The sequence below is a fragment of the Hirundo rustica genome, chromosome 6 (genome assembly GCF_015227805.2).
Source record: "Hirundo rustica isolate bHirRus1 chromosome 6, bHirRus1.pri.v3, whole genome shotgun sequence".
Taxonomy (NCBI): Eukaryota; Metazoa; Chordata; class Aves; order Passeriformes; family Hirundinidae; genus Hirundo; species Hirundo rustica.
The window spans coordinates 2,208,054-2,226,504 of record NC_053455.1 but is presented as its reverse complement, the minus strand read 5'-3'; the positions used below and the strand labels follow the sequence as shown (position 1 = coordinate 2,226,504).

Here is an 18,451-nt window from a genome sequence, read left to right as displayed (position 1 = left end):
TGCCTTGGAAGGAGCTAAACTTGCACCCTAAACCACCTGTGAGTCTCCAGAACCAGGACAGGCCTCCCTTGCAGCCTCGCTCCTCGCTCCAGGGTTCTCCAGCCCTCCTTGGGATGGGGTTTGATAACTGTTTTGTGATGCTCCCTCACAAGAGCCTCACCAGCTCCTGGATGGGAGCATCCCCGGGGAGAAGGGCACCTTTCAAAGCCTGTTTTCCCCTGGGACATTTCAAACCCCTCTTCTCTCCCTCTCTCCCAAGCTCTCAGCTCTCCTGAACATCCCCAGGCGGTGACACCCTGAGCCAATCCGGTATTTCCATCTTTCATTTCTCTTCTCACCGATCACATCCCTGCTATCCTCTGTCCCAGGGAATCCTCCACGCCCTGGCTTTGGCACATCCTCCCTGCCACTGCCTGCACCTCCAGCCCTGCACAAGTGCCCAGGCACATCCAAGGACACTCTGCACGTGATGGATCATCTTGGGGTGTTGAGAATTTTGGCAGGGTCTTCTACAGTGGGTGTCAAAGCTGGAGAGAGATTTTGGAACAGAGCCTGGTGTGACAGGAAAAGGGGGAATGGCTTCCCCCTGCCAGAGAGCGGGAAGAGATGGGATATTGGGAAGAAATCCTTCCCTGTGAGGGTGGGGAGGTTCTGGCACAGGTTGTCCAAGCTGTGGCTGCCCCTGGATCCCTGGAAGTGTCCAAGGCCAGGTTGGAAGGGACTTGGAGCAGCCTGAGACAGTGGGAGGTGTCCCTGCCTGTGGCAGGGGTGGAGTGAGATGATCTTTGAGGTCACTTCCAGCCCAAACCATTCTAGGATTTTATGATCCCCTCTGTGCAAGGGCAGAGGCACCAAGTGGAATCCATGGATTAGGACACATTCTGCTGTGTCCATCAGGATCCAGCGCTTGCTGCACTGTCACCAAGGCAGCGACAGTTTCCCAGCAGCACTGGGACAAAGGTGCATTGACTGGGACCATCCCAAACTTTGGGAGCATCCTTGCCAAAGTGTCCTACTCCAAGGGCCTGCCTGGCTTGGAGAAGGGCTGGGAAATGTTTAATTAGGAAACATTAACGAAGCCCATGTTGTCTATGCTGGGTTTAGAGGTGCTGTTTTAATTTGGTGCGGTGAAAACGTCCTGCTGAGTGCTGGGTTTAACTCCTGCCTCAGTCCTCTACACAGCCATGAGGGACAAGGCATTTGTGGAGCCCCTTGGCTTTGTGAGTTCCCTGGGCAAGGCAGAGCCTGAATCCCCTGACAACACAGAAATCCTGTGGGATGCTGATAAAAGGCTGCTAATTAAGCCAAGCCACTTATTATGCTTCTTCAGAGGTATATTCCTAATTGAAAACAGCTCTAATTAGGAGGGAAATCACTGTGTTTTAAACAGTTTTCTTTAAACCTGTATCTGAAGGGGGGAGATGCTGCCGCTGCAATAAAAGCAGGAATTGTGCTCTCCTCCCTAAGGAAAGCCTTTGTGGAGGGAACTGAATTTCACCCGGTGCCTGTGTGAGCATGGCCCCGTCCCAACATCCTGATGCTGCTCAGCTTCCTCCCACCAGCAATCAGCCACGTCCCCTGCACTGTCCCCATCCCTCCACTGTCCCTGTCCCCTCTCTGTCCCCATCCCCACTCAGCTCAGGGCCCTCTCCAAGATCTCCTGCAGTGTCTTCACTGTCCTTCAGGCCCCCCATCCCCTCCTGTCCGTCTCACTGCGCAAAGACCCAGCTCCTGCCACGCTGCCATGTCCCACCTCCCTGGCAGCCAGCTGTGGGATTCCTACACAGCCAGCTGGGAATATCTGGGGCTCGGTGCCAGCAGTCCCAGTTCACTCCAGCAGCACAGAAAAGGGAGGAACAAGCCAGGCGGAGCCACTGCCACAGTTGTGGGGACACCTGCATCTCCGGTCCCATCCTGCCCGTCCCCTGCACTGCTCCTGGGGACAATGTGCCGGCTGCAGCGCCGCGAGCTGTCCCAGCAGGCACACTGGCACGCAGCCGAGCCCCGTGTCTCTCCTTGCAGGTGACGCTGCACACCGGGCTGCCGGTGCCCGAGTTCTACGCTTCGCGCTCGGCCATGCCCTGAGGATGCTCCCGGAGCCGGCTGCCTCTTCCCAGGACGAGAGGAGCCGGCCCGTTCCCTCCTGCAGGACAAGGCCCAGCTGCCAGGTCCCTGCCCGGCTGCCAGGACCCTGCTCGGCCGCCGGGTCCCTGCTCGGCCTCTGGCCGGAGACGGGGAAGCAAATCGGGAAGGAAGATCCTGGCTTTCGTCCGGCCTCCGCGCCGTCCTGTGTGTGTGCGCTTCGCTCTTTAGCTCTCTTTGCCTGATGAAGTACCTAGGTAGCCTGAGCTCTTCTCCTGTGTCCGCTTTTAGGTTTGGTTCTCCTGATTTGAGTTGGGGTTTTTTTTTTCTCCGGGGTGGGGGGCCTGTTCCGTCTCGCTCTCCCCTCCCGCGGGGCCAGCCGGAGGGACCCCACCACGGGAACGCTTCCGCCCACGCCAGCCCGGTTACTTTGCAGGATTCTTTCTTTCCCCTGTGGCCTTTCTTGCAGAGCACCCTCGGTCACGTGTAGAGGTGGGTCCTGGATTACCAGTCAGTCTCCACATCCTTACCAAAACACCCCTCTCTGTCCCATGTCCCCCCCCGGGCGGGGGGTGGCCGTCCTGTCCCCAGGTGCTCCGGGTGCTGGCAGGCCCCGAATGCCCACGGGGGTCTCTCCGGGGACCCCCCTCCCCTCGGTGCCCGCACATGCGCCACAGCCATAGACCGGAGAGCCCTCGCCCGGCTCTTTGGAGATTAGCGTTTATTTTTTTATAGTTGCCATATAAAGCCTAGCCTTAAATCCAACCGATAGCGTCCTTCCGATCACCGGAGAATCCGTTCTGCGGCGAGGGTCTGCCAGAGAGCACGGGGGTGGGGCACGGCATGGGGGGGAAGGAGAGCTGGCCACAGCCCTGCCACGCACTCAGGAATCCGCGCCTGCTGCCGGCAGCAGTTCCCGTCGGCCTCCATCCCCTGCTTGACTTTCTGGTAATTCAGAGGCAGGAGAGGAACGGCGCCAGCCCCGTCGCCGAGCGCCCGCACGGCCGTGTCCCCTCGCTTGGCTTGGCTTGGCTTGGCTTGGTCCCTGCGGAGCCGGCGCGGGCAGCGGGATCGCCGCCGGCCGCGTGCCGTGCCGGCGTTCCCAGCGCGGCCGGAGCGACGCGACGGGAGCGACGCGACGGGAGCGCCGGCCCAGCAGAAAGACGAGTGTAAATAGCCCCGTTCCCTCCCAGCCCGCCCTCCTCTAGGACGGTCCCGTTCGCTCCCTCGTCGCTCGAGCGTTCAGTTTTCCTAATTTATTGGATGGGTGCTATCTCGTTGACTCCCCACCAAGGAGTTCCTCCCGGCTGCCCGGGAGCCGTGTTGCGGGACAACGCCGGGCAGCTCCTGGGTGGATTCCTGAGGAGCCCCCGTGGCCGGCTCACCCGGGGCTCCTCTCTCGGCCGTCATCCCCCCCGTTCTTTAGGGTGTTCATGGTGCTTCTTAGAGTCCCAGTGATTGTAAGACGTCGTCCCCCCGCCCCCGTCGCGCGATGGTAGCTGCACACAGCCCGCTGTACTGACCAGAAGTGTCACGTTTGCCGTTCTAATAAAGGACTTTTACGAGAGAAGGGCAGAGCTTCCAGAGCATCTCTGTGTGCTTCACTTCCCAGCTCATCCCCCTCCCCGGTGCACGTCCCTCACTGTCCTCGGCCAGAGACAGCAGCAGAGAAGGGACAGAACGCAGTCAGTGTGAGGGAGGGGGCCGTGGAGGGCACTTGAAGGGGGAATTTTTGGCTGGGAGGCCCTGGCACAGGCTGCCCACAGAAGCTGTGGCTGCCCCTGGATCCCTGGAAGGAGGGAGGAATGGATCCAGAGCACCGTCCCTCCCCGGGAGATGAAATAGAGGCCGAATGCTAAGGGGTCAGTGGAGGGGAGCCATTTCCACGGGAACAGCGTGGACGGTTCTCCCAGGGCTGTGAGAAGGACTTGCTGCTGGGGTATCAGTGCCTGCTCTGTTTTCCCAGAGTGACTCAGGAGAGGTTCTCAATGTGCAGCCTCTGAGCTCATCACGGGCTCGGCTCCAGGGCTAAAGAAGAAAATGCTAATGCATGAAGTGCATCTCAAAAGGATGCTTTTTCCTTCCAGAGTGGGAATGTGCCCAGAACACCGGAGATACAGGAAACTGCATCTTCCCTGCAGCATGTAAAACCAGCCTGTAAATCGTGTACAGCACAGGGAACAGCCCAGGGCCAGAGCATCTGTGGCAATGGGACAAGGGGGAATGGTTTTACGCTGGCAGAGGGGAGATTTAGATGAGGTGTCGGGAAGAAATTCCTCCCTCTGAGGGTGGCGAGGCCCTGGCACATGTTGCCCTGTAGCTGCCCCAGTGCTGGAAGTGTCCAAGGCCAGGATGGACAGGGCTTGGAGAAACCTGGGCTAGTGGAAAGTGTCCCTGCCCATGGCAGGGGGTGGGACTGGATGACCTTTAGGCTCCTTTCCAAACCAAATCGCGCCATGAATCCGTGATTCTATTACTCTCTGGGTGGAAGCCCATGCATGGATCTAATCTCATCTAACCATGCCCCCTGGCACTGGGGAGCCATTTCCCCATCCTATCACTCCAGATCTTTGTCCCAAGTCCCTCTCCAGCTCTCCTGGAGACCCTTTAAATCCTGGAAAGGGCTCTGAGCTCTCCCTGGAGCCTTCTCTCTGCCAGGTGAACACTCCCAGCCTTGGCTGCAGAGCAGAAGGGCTCCATCTCCACGGCCTCCTCTGGACCCACTCCAGCAGCTCCGCATCCCTCTGATGCTGGACCCCAGGGCTCGATGCAGCACAGGTAGCGTCTCACCTGAGCAGGGCAGAGCGGCAGAATCCCATTGCCTTGCCTTGCTGCCCGCCCTGCTGGGGATGAGCCCGGGACAGGGAAAACACAGCCGGGGAAGCCTGCGGGGCCGTGGCTGGAGGAGGAGGAGATGCAGGAGGGGGAGGAGAAAGTTGCGTTGGAAGCTCTTATCGGGTATTTTTGCCCTTGGGAGGAAGCGGAGGCAGGGCAGGGCAGGGTCCTGCGGGCAGCAGCTGGGAAAGAGATCCCACGCCATTTCCAGAGGGACCGCGGGCAGGCAGAGAACAGTGAGGAGACGGAGAAAAGGGGAAAAGGGAGGGAACCGGGAAATGCTGCGGGGGAGGGCGGCGGGCAGGGAAGGGCCGTGCCACGGGCAGAGGACCGGAACACGGGGATGGGACCGTGACACGGCGGGGACACATCACGGCACTTTCCCGGTTTTCCCTCGGGGCCCGGCGGGAAGCACCTTCCTCGTACGTGCTCCAAGGGAGGCAGCCCGGCGGGCGGGGCCATGCCTGGGCTGGGGCGGTCGCTGCCCGGGTAAGCGCAGGGTGGAAGTGGCTGCACCGCTCCGTTCTGTTCCGCTCCTCCCGGGGGGCTCCGGCTCTGCCCCGGCCCCGCGCCCCCTCCTCCGCAGCTGCCCGGAGTCCCCCCCTTTGCACATCCCTCCGTGCTCCCCCCCTTTAGCGCGGCCCTCCGTGACCCCCAGGATCCCCTTTTTTTGCAGAGCGCGCTTTCTTCCTGTTTTTTGCACACCCCTCCGTCCATATCCGGGGTCCCCCTCCCTTCGCACGCTCCTCTGTGACCCTCGCGGTCCCCCCTTTGCACACCCCTCCGTGACCCAGCCAAGGGGCGGTCCCCGGGACACCCCCCGGCCACTCTCCCGGAGTCCCCCCTTTGCGCTTCCCTCCGTTCATCCCCGGGATTCCCCCCATTGCACCCCTCTCCGTCCATCCCCGGGGTCCCCCCTTTTCCCCCCCCCCGGTGGCGGCCGCCGCTCCCGCCCCACTCGTGGGCGGCTCTTTGCGGGGCCCGTCCCCATCCCCGTCCCCATCCCGTCCCCTCCCGGGGCGGTGCCAGCGCGGGGCGGAGGCGGAACGCGGAGCCGGAGCCCAGCCCGTGTGTCCGCGTCCCCCCTCCCCGGTGTCCCCGCAGCCCCGCCGCGATGTCGCGGCCGCTGTCGGACCAGGAGCGGCGGAAGCAGATCAGCATCCGCGGCATCGTGGGCGCGGAGAGCGTGGCCGAGCTGAAGCGGGGCTTCAACCGGCACCTGCACTTCACCCTGGTCAAGGACCGCAATGTGGCCACCCCACGCGATTACTACTTCGCCCTGGCCCACACCGTGCGGGACCACCTGGTGGGGCGCTGGATCCGCACCCAGCAGTACTACTACGAGAAGGATCCCAAGGTGGGAGCCGTGGGATGTGGGGGGAGCCCCTCCGTGCAGGGCGGGGTGCTGGGAATCCCCCCCCCAACCCACGGTGGGTCCTGGGGTGGGAACCGTGGGAAGCCCGTGGATGTGAGCCCATCCTCCGCGCTGGAATAGGGGGATTGGCGGGGCTCGGCTTTTCACGGGTTTGCGGCTGTTGCGGTAACTTTTCCGAGAGGTGGGACTGGACTTTACCGAGCGAGGCCACTGTCCTTTGCTTTGCAAAACAAACAGAGCGCGGCTTGGCCGGCAGCGGGGGTGCAGGGCATGGGAACGCCGCTTGTTGTCCCGCGGCGCCGGCGTGGGTGCCGTCTACCAAAACCAACTCCAAAGCCTTCCCGGGGGAATTATTGGAAAGGCTTAAAGGCACCCGAAGCCAACCGCAAGCAGGTCTTGTTCGACACGAGCGATGCCAAGCGTGAGAGATCCGGTTTGTGCAGGAGTTGCCGTGCTGCTGCTCGCCCCGCTGCCTTGCTCCGGGCTCTGCCGCGGGGGGATTAAGCCCTAATCCCCCTCCTGACACCTGGATGTCCCTGTCGGCATCAATTTCCTCCCTGGCAGCACCTCGCTGGGGCCGTGCCAGCCGCGGGAGCTCAGCACTCCCCCGCCTTGTGTAGGGGTGAGAAAAAAGGGAGCTTCCCGCAGCGTTTGGAGTTGGGGTTTCTCCCGTCCAGCCGAGGCCAGCTGGGTGCTGCCTGCCTGGAGCCGCTGCTCCCAGCTCCGCCGGTAAATCCCACCGGATCCTGCCCGGCACATCCTGGAGCTGTTGGAACGAGACGGTCTTTGCGGTCCCTCCCAAGCCAAAGCGTTTTGGGGTTTGTTTTTTTTTTAGGACTCCAGGGATTCTATCCCACCTCCATTCCCGGCTTGACCCCGCGCAGGTCCTGGGGGGGAAAACTGTCGAGTCAGCGACTTCCCCCAGCCTAAATCCTTCCTTAAAACCTGCCGGTGCTGACGCCGGGGCTCGGCTTACACAAGGCCGGGGCGGCCGCGTCCTGCGCCCGCGGTGTCAGCGGCAGTGTCCCCTGCTCTGGGGACAGCGGACCAGCCCCGTGTCCCCGCAGGCACCGCCTGGCCCCGGCAGCTCGCTGCGTTTCCCGGTGGCTTTGCGGTGACATCAGGAAACGGCTCCTCTTGGAAGTTTAACGTAGCGCTGCCACCGGCCCGTCCTGGAGCCGTCCCCACCCTGGGACAGGGCAAGGGGGCTCGTCCAGATCAAAGAGCCTCTTCCCGGTTTGGGAAAGAGCAGGAGAGCAGGGCAGGGCCGCCCAGGAGCCGCAACCCTGAAACTGCTGCTGCAAACCACCCTGCTCTGTTGAGAGCTGGGGTTTTTGGGTTTTTTTTTTCCTTTTTGTTTTTGAGCTATCACCCAGCAGCAGCTCCTGGAGTCCAGGGGAGCCTCCTCCAGCCCTGGGGAAGGTGACCGCGGGGTGGTTTTGTCTTCCAGAGGATTTATTACCTCTCCCTGGAATTCTACATGGGGCGGACGCTGCAGAACACGATGATTAACCTGGGGCTGCAGAACGCCTGTGACGAGGCCGTCTACCAGGTGAGCATCCCACGAGGGGTGAGGGCAGGGATCCACGTTTCCCAGCTCCTGGGAACGTCGAGGTTTTGCCACATTGGCCGCAAGCTGCTCCCTGGGGGTGACTGAGGGAATAAAGGCTGCTCCAGAAAGGCCAAGCCTGGGTGCTGTGCTCTGGGGAATGCAGCAGGATCCCGTGTCCTGGAAGGAAGTTGGTGGTTCTGTGCATGAGGCTGTTCATATCCACGGTCAGTGGCAGGGAGGAGTAAAACCTTGAATTAAGCCCAGCTGGGTGCTGGCACCAGGTGGCACTGGGGTTATCGAAGGCTTTGGGGTGGCTCCTTTTGTCCCCACCCTGTCACTTCTTGCGTTCAGCCTCATCAGATGCGGCCGGGGTGGTTGCACAAGAGCAGGAACGGCTTTTGTGCAAATACTTCAAAGGAGAGGAACTTATTTTTTTGGGGGGGGAGGGTTAAATTTTTCGTCCCCACTTGCTGTGAGCAGGGGACACCAGGGCAGGGCAATGGACCAAAGGTCTCCGCCTGAGCTCCCTGAGCAGTTTTGCATAGGCAAAACCAGTTCCTGCTACAGCATCCGAGGCTGGAAAATTTAAATTTCCCTGGGAAAAGGGGTGTAGATGCTTCTCACCCTAAAGGGTGATGCCTGCAGTTGGGAGGGAGGGCACCTGCGTGCCTGATCCAGAGGATGGAGGAACACAGCGCTTGGATGAGGTCCCCAAGGGATTGGGGTGCTGGGGGAGCAGGAACACAAAGCTTGGATCCTGTCCCCAAGGGATTGGGGCGCTGGGGGAACAGGAACACAGAGCTTGGATCCTGTCCCCAAGGGATTGGGGTGCTGGGGGAACAGGAACACAGAGTTTGGATCCTGTCCCCAAGGGATTGGGGTGCTGGGGGAGCAGGAACACAGAGCTTGGATCCTGTCCCCAAGGGATTGGGGTGCTGGGGGAACAGGAACACAGAGCTTGGATCCTGTCCCCAAGGGATTGGGGTGCTGGGGGAACAGGAACACAGAGCTTGGATCCTGTCCCCAAGGGATTGGGGTGCTGGGGGAGCTGGAACACAGCACTTGGATCCTGTCCCCAAGGGATTGGGGTGCTGGGGGAGCAGGAAGATGGCATTCAGGTGCCTTCCCCCAGGGAATAGGAGTGCTGGGGGTACAGGAATATTCCACCTGGGGTGGGCGGTGCTGGGGGAACAGGAACCTGGTGCCTGCCCCTGCAGGACTGCAGCCATGGAGAGAGGGAGCAGGCCTGGCAATGAGCTCTCAGAGCCCTTGGAAGTGTCTGGAACCTCCAGGGCAGCACCCTGGTTATAGTTTGGTGCCCCCCACCCCCAGATCTTGCCCATGGCGAGGTCAGGGGTGTGAATGTCCCTTGTACAGCCTGGTAGGATGACTTTGAGCATGGGAGATGGCCTCTGCCAAGGCACAGCTGAGGGGAAGAGCAGCTGCTTTGGATTCAAATCATAGTGTCCCACCTGCAGAGGTGGGTCTTGTGGAATTGGGTGCCTTTCCAGCCCTCCTGGAGCCCACCTGCAAGGGAGTGTGTGCCAACAATGCCTCCCCTCCGAGGGGCTGGGCACCCTGACAGTCTCCAGCCCCTCTCCTTTTCCTCATCTGTAGCTCGGGCTGGACATGGAAGAGCTGGAGGAAATCGAGGAGGATGCTGGGCTGGGCAACGGGGGTCTGGGCAGGCTGGCAGGTGAGTGAGCACATCCCTGAGGGCTTTACATCCACTGTGGGAAGTATCTAATCCTGGGGAGTTATTGCTCCAAGGTGCTGGGTGGCTGCTGGCCCCGGCTCCTGTCCCAGGGAGAAGGATCCATCTCCCAGGGCTCCAAGGAGGGCCCAGCTCACTGCCCTCCTCTCTCCTGGGCAGCCTGCTTCCTGGACTCCATGGCCACGCTGGGGCTGGCAGCCTACGGCTACGGCATCCGCTACGAGTACGGCATCTTCAACCAGAAGATCCGGGATGGGTGGCAGGTATGGGCGGAGACGCGCGGCCCTCGCTGTCCCCTGGCGCAGCTGGAACCCCACCTTCACCTCCTCCCCCTTAGACTGGGGTGTACTGACACTTCCCCTCGGCTCCCAGCCTGCTGCTGCTGTGATATTTAAAATTCAGCAGATATTTCCGTGAACAAATTTAATTTCTTAACCGGGTGCAAGCTCACAGCATCCATCCCTTGTCCCTGTCCTCAGCGTGCCCTGCTCAGGGCCACCCCAAGGAGCAGGTGAGGATGGAGCAGTTGTGTGCCCATGAGGAAGAGGCTGGTTTAGAAATGCAGCATTAGCAAATCCCCATCCCCATGGAAGGCACGGACACCCCAGAGTTCAGGGCGGCGCCTCCAGGCTCACCCTGCGGCACTGAAATCCAGGTTTAGGGTGAACAGAGCATCCAGCCCTTTGCCACGAGAGCCTTTCCCAGCCCCCCCAGGGCTGGGTGTCCCTGTCACCGCTCTGGGTCCCCTGGCAGGTGGAAGAAGCCGACGACTGGCTGCGGCACGGCAATCCCTGGGAGAAGGCCCGGCCCGAGTACATGCTGCCCGTGCACTTCTACGGCCGCGTGGAGCACTCTGCCTCTGGGGCCAAGTGGATCGACACCCAGGTGAGGGCTGGGGGCAGGAGTGTCCCTTGCGTGGCTTGTCCCGTCATTTGGGGGGCACTCCCTGCCTGGCTGCACCCCAGGGATGAGGCCTGCAGAATCTCTGCCAGGAAGGTTGGGCCGGGTGGGGCAAATTGGGGAGGAGATGGGCACAGGGATGAGGACAGATTTGGCTGCTCCACATCTGCAGCCAAGCTCTCCGTCACTGGAAGTGTCCTAGGCCAGGCTGGATGGAGTTTGGAGGAATCTGGTCTAGTGGGAAGTGTCCCTGCCCATGGCAGGGGGTTGGAACAAGATGGACTTTAAGGTCCCTCCCAACCCAAACCATTCTGGGCTTCTATAAAATACCCAAAAGCAGCTCCAGCAGGTCTGTTCTCTATGTGCAGCTCTAATTGAAACCCAAATCAAGCTGCTCCTGCCCTTTCCAAGCCCCTCTCCGTGCCCTGAGCACTTCTGGCAAACACCAGCCCGAGGGGTGTACCAAGGACATCCCCACCCGTGCAGCCCCGTGCAGGGACCTCACCCTGAGCTCAGCCCCGAGCTCTGGGCGATGGGAGGGCTGCAGGGGGAGCGTGGGGGGATCCCAGCCCAATTCCAGCTGCCCTGGGGGCGTCACAGGTGGTGCTGGCTCTGCCCTACGACACGCCCGTGCCCGGCTACATGAACAACACCGTCAACACCATGCGCCTGTGGTCGGCCCGCGCCCCCAACGACTTCAACCTGCGTGACTGTAAGTGGGAGCTGGGCGGGCTGGGGACGGCTCGGGGGGTCCCACGCCCACCTCACCCTCTGCTCCTCCCCAGTCAACGTCGGGGATTACATCCAGGCCGTGCTGGACAGGAACCTGGCGGAGAACATCTCCCGGGTGCTCTACCCCAACGACAACGTGAGTGGCGGCGGTTTGGGGAGTGCCTGGTTTGGGGATGGATAAAGGGCGCCCAGGTGGAGGGGGAAGGGGAGCAGCTCCTCACTCCAGGACGCTGCAGGGATGTTTTCAGTCGTGTTTGAAGCTGCCTGCAGTGCTTGGATGAGGGTTGCTGCCTCTCACCAGGACGAGGAGGTTCACCTGAGCTTTGCCTGGAGCGAGGAGGGGTGAGCAGGCCCTGCTGCAGAAACATTCCTTGGGTCTCAGAATATAACTTGAGGGCAAACTGCTGCACTGCTGGTGTTACCCCTTGCAGCCCCGGGACCAGAGGTTGTGACTCAAATTGCCCTTTGCACCCCAGCCCTCTTGCTCTGGGAGTTCTTGCCAAGCTGGCACAGAGGTGTGGTGGGACACACAACCCTTCCCTAGCCACAGACCAAGCTGTGGAGCAGGAAAAAAAAATAAAAATTAAAAAATTTTAAAAAAAAGGGGTGGGGGGAAGCTCTCCTTGCTCTGCAGCCTGTTTGAGGCAGGTCCTGATGGTGCTTTTCCCATTTAATGCTCCTGCAGCCTTCCCAGCTGGTGAGGAGAGCTGGGGGCACTGCGGCTCCAGCAGTGAGGTTGTCTCCTGCAGCTTTTCCTTTGCAGACCAGCAGGTTGATGTTGGTTTTTTTTTTTTTGCTGCATGAATGGTGCTTAAACCCTTGTCTTGGGAATAGCTCCTATGGCTTCCCTTCCCGTTGTCCTGGTACCTTTCCCTGCAGCCAAAAAGTTCAAACCACGGAGAAGAGGTTTTGACAATGCTCAGCTGAGATTTAACCTGTTTGTAGCAGCACATCCCCAAACCTTGTGCTGGAATCTGGGAAGCAAGAAAAGCTTGGGATTGCAGCTGATGCTGGGGGAAGCACGGAGGGGTCACACCCTGGGAAAACTTTGCCCCAGGAAGTGCAGTGAATCCCACGGGAATCCTGCAGCTCCCTGCTCCTCTACCCACAGTTCTTTGAAGGAAAGGAGCTGAGGCTGAAGCAGGAGTACTTCGTCGTGGCTGCCACCCTCCAGGACATCATCCGCCGCTTCAAAGCATCCAAATTCGGGAGCACGGACAGCGTCCGGACCGTGTTTGATTCCTTCCCGGACCAGGTACGAGCCAGGGCTGCTCTCACCTCTGCCTCGGAGCTTGTTTCAACACCTCCCAGATGATGCAGGGGTTCCCAGTGTCCCCGCTGTGTCCCCACGCGCCACCCTGCTCCCCCAGGTTGCCATCCAGCTGAACGACACGCACCCCGCCATGGCCATCCCTGAGCTGATGAGGATTTTCGTGGACATCGAGAAGCTGCCGTGGGATAAGGTAGGGACGCCCCAGCTGGTCTCCTCCGCTTGGCACCCACCTGCCCGTGGCGGGGGAGCCAATTCTGCGGTTGCCGGGAATGACGCGGAGCAGTCAGGCTGGGCCGAACTGGTGCGGACTGGGAGGAGCTGGCTGGGCGTGGTGGGGGGGCCGTGGGTGGGTTCTGGCACGTGGAGGTGTGACTGAGCACTGGCTCTTCCCTGCCAGGCCTGGGACATCACCAAAAGGACCTTCGCCTACACCAACCACACGGTGCTTCCCGAGGCCCTGGAGCGCTGGCCCGTGGACCTGGTGGAGAAGCTGCTCCCCAGGCACCTGCAGATCATCTACGAGATCAACCAGAGACACCTGGATGTGAGTGCCTGGGAGAGGGGACAGGGATGTACCGTCAGGATGAGGGGCACGCACAAGCTGATGGTGTTGGGGGCCTGGCTGGGGGATTCCAGCTGCTGTTCTGGGACGCTGATGTGTAGGGAAGCCCCTTCCCACCAGCACGTTGCCATCCTGCAGTTAGTGACTGTTGAGAGGCTTCACCCCTTGCTTCAGGCACTTGAGAGCTGGCATTTCTTTGCTCCCTAAATGCTGAATTCATCCTGGGAAAGATGATGTTGGGAGTGCAGAGGAGACGGTGGTTTGACCTCCTGGCCTGGCAGCACAAGGATTTTTCCAAAATGGCCTCACTGGCCAAGTGTGTGTCCCCAAACCCCTCTGTGTGGCAGCTTGGGGGTGTCCTTCTATCCAGAGACATCCGTGCTGGGAAAGGGCACCCTTTGGAGGGAGTTTGCGGCACCACAACGGAGTAAAAGCCGCCGCTCTGGCTGGTGTCAAACGCACCGGGGACACTGCCACTGGGTGGGACATCCCTCAGTGCCACCACCTCTCACCACCTCTCGGGCTCCGCCGGCAGCACATCGCGTCCCTGTTCCCTAACGACGTGGACCGGCTGCGCAGGATGTCCCTGATCGAGGAGGGGGACACCAAGAGGATCAACATGGCCCATCTCTGCATCGTGGGCTCCCACGCCGTCAACGGCGTGGCCAAGATCCACTCCGAGATCGTCAAGACTCAAGTGTGAGCGAGGGCAGGGCGGTGGGCAAGGGGCGGTGCAGCCAGGTGGGCAAGGCTGGAGCTGTGCCGTCCTCCCCCCCTCGCAGATTCGAGGACTTTGCGGCGCTGGAGCCGGAGAAGTTCCAGAACAAGACCAACGGGATCACGCCGCGGCGCTGGCTCCTGCTCTGCAACCCGGGGCTGGCGGAGCTCATCGCGGAGGTACCGGCATGGGGGGAGCGCGCCACGGCCGCTGCCCCTGCCCTGCCGAGCCCAGGGTGCCGGGAGAACATCAGCCATCTACATCCTCTGGGTGGTTGAGGAGATGAGGGTCGAGGGAGGGGATTCTGCCCCTCTGCTCCGCTCGGGTCAGACCTCACCTGCTGAGCTGCCTTCAGCCCTGGGGACTCCAGCATCAGGAGGATGTGGAGCTGCTGGGGAGAGTCCAGAGGAGACCATGGACGTGCTCCAACAGCTGGGGCCCTTCTGCTCTGGAGCCAGGCTAGGACTGTTCAGCCTGGAGAAGGCTCCAGGGAGACCTCAGAGCCCCTTCCAGTGCCTGAAGAGGCTCCAGAGAGGGACTTTGGACAAGGGATGGAGGAATGGATGTAAACTGTCAGAGGACAGGGTTAAATGGGATATTGGGAAGGAATTCTTGGCTGTGAGGGTGGTGAGGCCCTGGCACAGGGTGCCCAGAGAAGCTGTGGCTGCTCCATCCCTTGAAGTGTTTCAGGCCAGGTTGGACAGGGCTGGAGTCAGTCAGGTCTAGTGGAAGGTGTCCCAGCCCATGGCAGTGGTTTGGAACTGGATGATGTTCAAGATCTGTTCCATCCCAAACCATCCTACCCTCAGCACGTGCCCTTGCTCCTGTTGCAGAAAATCGGGGAAGATTACGTGCGGGACCTGAGCCAGCTGACCAAGCTGCACGAGTTTGTGGACGACGACCTCTTCATCCGGGAGGTGGCCAAAGTGAAGCAGGTGAGGGGCGTGGGCAGGGGGAGCAGGGAGCGGGGGCTGATGCTGCCTGGGGGCTGACGTGGTCCCTGCCCTGGCCTAGGAGAACAAGGTGAAGTTCGCGCTGTACCTGGAGAAGGAGTACAAGGTGAAGATCAACCCTTCTTCCATGTTCGACGTGCACGTGAAGAGGATCCACGAGTACAAGCGGCAGCTGATGAACTGCCTGCACATCATCACCATGTACAACCGTAAGCCACCGCGCCCCGAGGGGACAGGGTGCCCCGGGGCTGCCCCAGCGCCCCTGTGCCCCCCATCCCACAGTAACACTGCTGTTTTCCTCCAGGAATCAGGAGGGATCCTGCAAAGCTGTTCGTGCCGAGGACAGTGATCATCGGAGGCAAGGTAAGTTGTTGGGTCAGGAGCTTTAGAGATTTTGGAGGAAGTCCTTGGGAGTGTCCTGGGGGATGTGGGTGCAGGGTGTCTCATGGGGACACATCTCTACAACTCCCTGATGGGAGGGTGCAGCTGGCAGGGGTTGATCTCTCCTCCCAGGGAATAAGGGACATGACAGAGGAAATGGCCTCTAACTGTGCCAAGGGAGGTTAAATAGGATATTAATAAAAATTTCTTCATCAAAATGATGGTTGTGTATTGGAACAGCTGCCCAGGGCAGTGGTGGAGTCCTCATCCCTGGAGGAACTTAAAAGCCACATTGATGTGGCTCTTGGGGACATGGGTCAGTGGTGACCTTGACGGTACAGGGGGAATGGTTGGATTGGATGATCTTAGAGAGCTTTTCCGACTTGATTCCACGGTGTTAAGTCCATGAAGTTGTCCAAGAAGCACTGGAGTAGCACTGGTGCTTCAACCCGAGCAAGTTTGGGCAGGGCTTGGACAACCATCATGGAAGCCCTCAGAAATGTTGTGCAACAGGTGTTGGATTAGGTGATGGGAGCAGGGATGGACAGGTTGTTCCCTGGACACGTGGGAGCTGGATGTGCCTCACCTGCCCCTGGCACCAGCCCTCCTGGCTCAGCTGTGGCTTTTCTCCCAGGCTGCCCCGGGATACCACATGGCTAAAATGATCATCAAGCTCATTAACGCCGTGGCTCAGGTGGTGAACAACGACCCCATGGTGGGCAGCAAGCTGAAGGTCATCTTCCTGGAGAACTACAGGGTGTCCCTGGCAGAGAAAGGTACCCTGGGTGGGACACGCTGTGGGGAGGGGCTGTTCTCCACCATGGCTCCCACCGTGGTCCTTCAGCGGGAAACCAACCCGAAGGTGGTCAGCACGAGCCCCTCGTGTCCGTGTGTTTTGTTGGCAGTGATCCCTGCGACCGACCTGTCGGAGCAGATCTCCACAGCGGGCACCGAGGCCTCGGGGACGGGCAACATGAAGTTCATGCTGAACGGGGCTCTGACCATCGGCACCATGGATGGAGCCAACGTGGAGATGGCCGAGGAGGCTGGAGAGGAAAACCTGTTCATCTTCGGCATGAGGGTGGAGGATGTCACGGAGCTGGACAGGAAAGGGTGAGGGCTGGAGATGTCCCAGGGCTGCCGCCTCAGGTACCTGGGGCAGCGCCATTTTATAGCCTCCTTCCCTCCAGGTACAACGCCCAGCTCTACTACGACCGGCTCCCCGAGCTGAAACAGGCTGTTGACCAGATTAAAAGCGGCTTCTTCTCCCCAAAAGACCCCAACCTCTTCAACGACGTGGTCAACATGCTCTTCCACTACGACAGGTGAGGTACCAGGGTGCCACCCATCCCCTGGGCTGGGTCTGTCCCATGGCCACATCAGGGGCTGGGGCCACGATGCACATGGATGATGCTCCTCAGGCATGGATTCTCCATGGATGGCCGTTGTCGCGTTAGTGCCTTTGAGTGCTCAGCCCTTCCAGATGATCTGAGGCATCTCAGGGGCTTTCCTGGCCAGAGGACTGGTCAGCCATGGGCACTGGGGTCAGAGAAATGCTTTCTCTGCATTTCCCTCCCGGGGCATCCGGGGTTCTCTCCCAGCAGGGTTTGGGGAGGGGAAATTTGACTGAAGGCTTTGTGTTGGAGGATGCCTATCACAGACGGGGTTAGATCGATGTCTCGAGCTGTTTTTAGGGTTCTTGGGACGCCTCTGTGTGTGTGGGGCTGGGGTCAGGCCTGGCTTTCTGCTGAGGCGCTGCCCAGACCCCTCAGCCTGGCAGAGCTGTCAATCACAGAGCATTTGTGTGTGGGGTTGTGCTAACAGAGTCTCTGATTGGTCAATCTGCCAATCAATCACAAAAGGGCAGTAGTAATAGCCAGCCTCTGATTGGTCAAGTGACCAGAAGCCCCACCTATGGGCGGGCCAGGGGGTATAAGAGGGGCTGAGGGCTTTATGGCCCTTGTCCTGCCCTGACATCTTCCTTGGAGTTTCTGCCTCATCCACGCTGGAACCCAGAAACTGTGTGTTTTTTCTGTACCTTTTCCATCTTTCCCTCTCTCTCTTCTTCTCTTCTTCCTTTCATGGAGCTTTATGAGTAACACCACCTTAAGGTTTTAAAGGTTTCCCAGTTAAATGGGCTAAGCAAAGGCTAAATAAATTCTAAGTAAATGCTTAATACTAAATTGATGCTAAGTAAAGCTATGATAAGTGGTTTTACATTGAATTCAGGGTCGTATTTACTCCTTTTGCCAAAGTTTCCCTAATTTGCTCTATTTCTGCAAGTAAACTTTTGTGTGATTTTCACCACTTGAGAATATCTGGCGGGCATTTCTCCTTCGCACCGAAAGAGAGTGGAGGAACCTTAAGTTTAACGCCTGGATTTAAGGGTGCGGGATGTAACAACGCCTCGGATCCGGCAGCCTGAATTCCTGTCTCTCCTGCTCTTGACTCCCCCCTTCTCCGCTGCTGCAGGTTTAAAGTCTTTGCGGACTACGAGGCGTACGTCAAGTGCCAGGAGAAGGTCAGCGAGCTGTACCTGGTGAGTGCCAGCCCGGGGAGAGGGCAGGGAGCTGGACACAGCATCCCATCCCATCCCAGAGAAGGGGACGTGCTCCGAGACGGGATCCCGTGCTGCTGCAGGGGATCCCTGGCCGGGAGCCAGCCTCGGGGCCGATCCCACCCCTTCTCCTTTGCAGAACTCCAAGGCCTGGACCAAGATGGTCATCAGGAACATCGCGGCGGCCGGCAAGTTCTCCAGCGACCGCACCATCAAGGAGTACGCCCGGGACATCTGGCACGTGGAGCCCTCGGACCTGAAGATCCCCCCGCCCAACGAGCCCCGGGACGCGGGGCAGGACAAGACCCCCAACGGCACGGCGGCGTAGGGGCCGGAGCCGGGGGACGCGAGCACGCGCGCTGTAAAATTCTCTGCTGTCTCAGTCTCTGTGTTTGCTGCTGCTGCTGCTGCTGCTGGCTTTCCCTAGGGGTCGGGCAGAGGAGGATATGGGGGGTTTTATAAGGTCAGCGTCCGCGTGGAAAGCGAAAGCACGTCGCCCTGTTGCTTGCATTAGGTGCTAAAAATAATAAAAAAAGTGCCAGAGTCCAGAGGGGGGCTGCTTGCTGGAGCCTGAGGTTAGGGCTGGGCTTGCTTCCACCAGTGCTCACGCAGGAGGAGGGCTGGCCAGGGGTGGGGTGGGTAGCACAGCTGGGCACAGCTGGACACAGCTGGGCCCTCACAGGCGCTGCTGAAGCAGGACAGGGGGTGCCAGGCCCATGTACCCCGCCAGTGTCCCATGGGATGCTCCCCGTCATGGCTCTGGTGGCCCAGACCACATCAGTGTCTCCATCCCTCGAGTAACCTGCGGCATCCTGGA

At 60.1% G+C, this 18,451-nt stretch overlaps 2 protein-coding genes across 9 annotated transcripts in view; both read left to right on the top strand.

Moving 5' to 3' along the window:
- TRIM9 (tripartite motif containing 9) overlaps window positions 1-3,122 on the top strand; it is a 69,861-nt gene extending 66,739 nt beyond the window's left edge. For all 8 annotated transcript variants that reach the window (XM_040067846.2, XM_040067839.2, XM_040067845.2 and 5 more), the window contains one exon: window positions 2,023-3,122. In XM_040067846.2, coding sequence (XP_039923780.1) covers window positions 2,023-2,085 — 63 coding nt within the window. In that variant the 3' untranslated portion in view covers window positions 2,086-3,122. The remainder of the gene's footprint in view (window positions 1-2,022) is intronic.
- A 1,935-nt stretch (window positions 3,123-5,057) lies between these two features.
- PYGL (glycogen phosphorylase L) lies at window positions 5,058-18,416 on the top strand. The gene is made up of 21 exons (XM_040067187.2): window positions 5,058-5,153; window positions 6,022-6,274; window positions 7,743-7,844; window positions 9,462-9,540; window positions 9,718-9,821; window positions 10,312-10,443; window positions 11,059-11,170; window positions 11,244-11,326; window positions 12,302-12,445; window positions 12,561-12,653; window positions 12,861-13,007; window positions 13,561-13,724; window positions 13,808-13,922; window positions 14,577-14,678; window positions 14,758-14,905; window positions 15,001-15,059; window positions 15,712-15,853; window positions 15,983-16,190; window positions 16,268-16,402; window positions 17,550-17,616; window positions 17,774-18,416. Exons 2-21 carry the CDS (start codon window positions 6,032-6,034, stop codon window positions 17,960-17,962), a joined length of 2,568 nt encoding a protein of 855 aa, XP_039923121.1. The 5' UTR covers window positions 5,058-5,153; window positions 6,022-6,031; the 3' UTR covers window positions 17,963-18,416.
- Window positions 18,417-18,451: the final 35 nt, after the last annotated feature.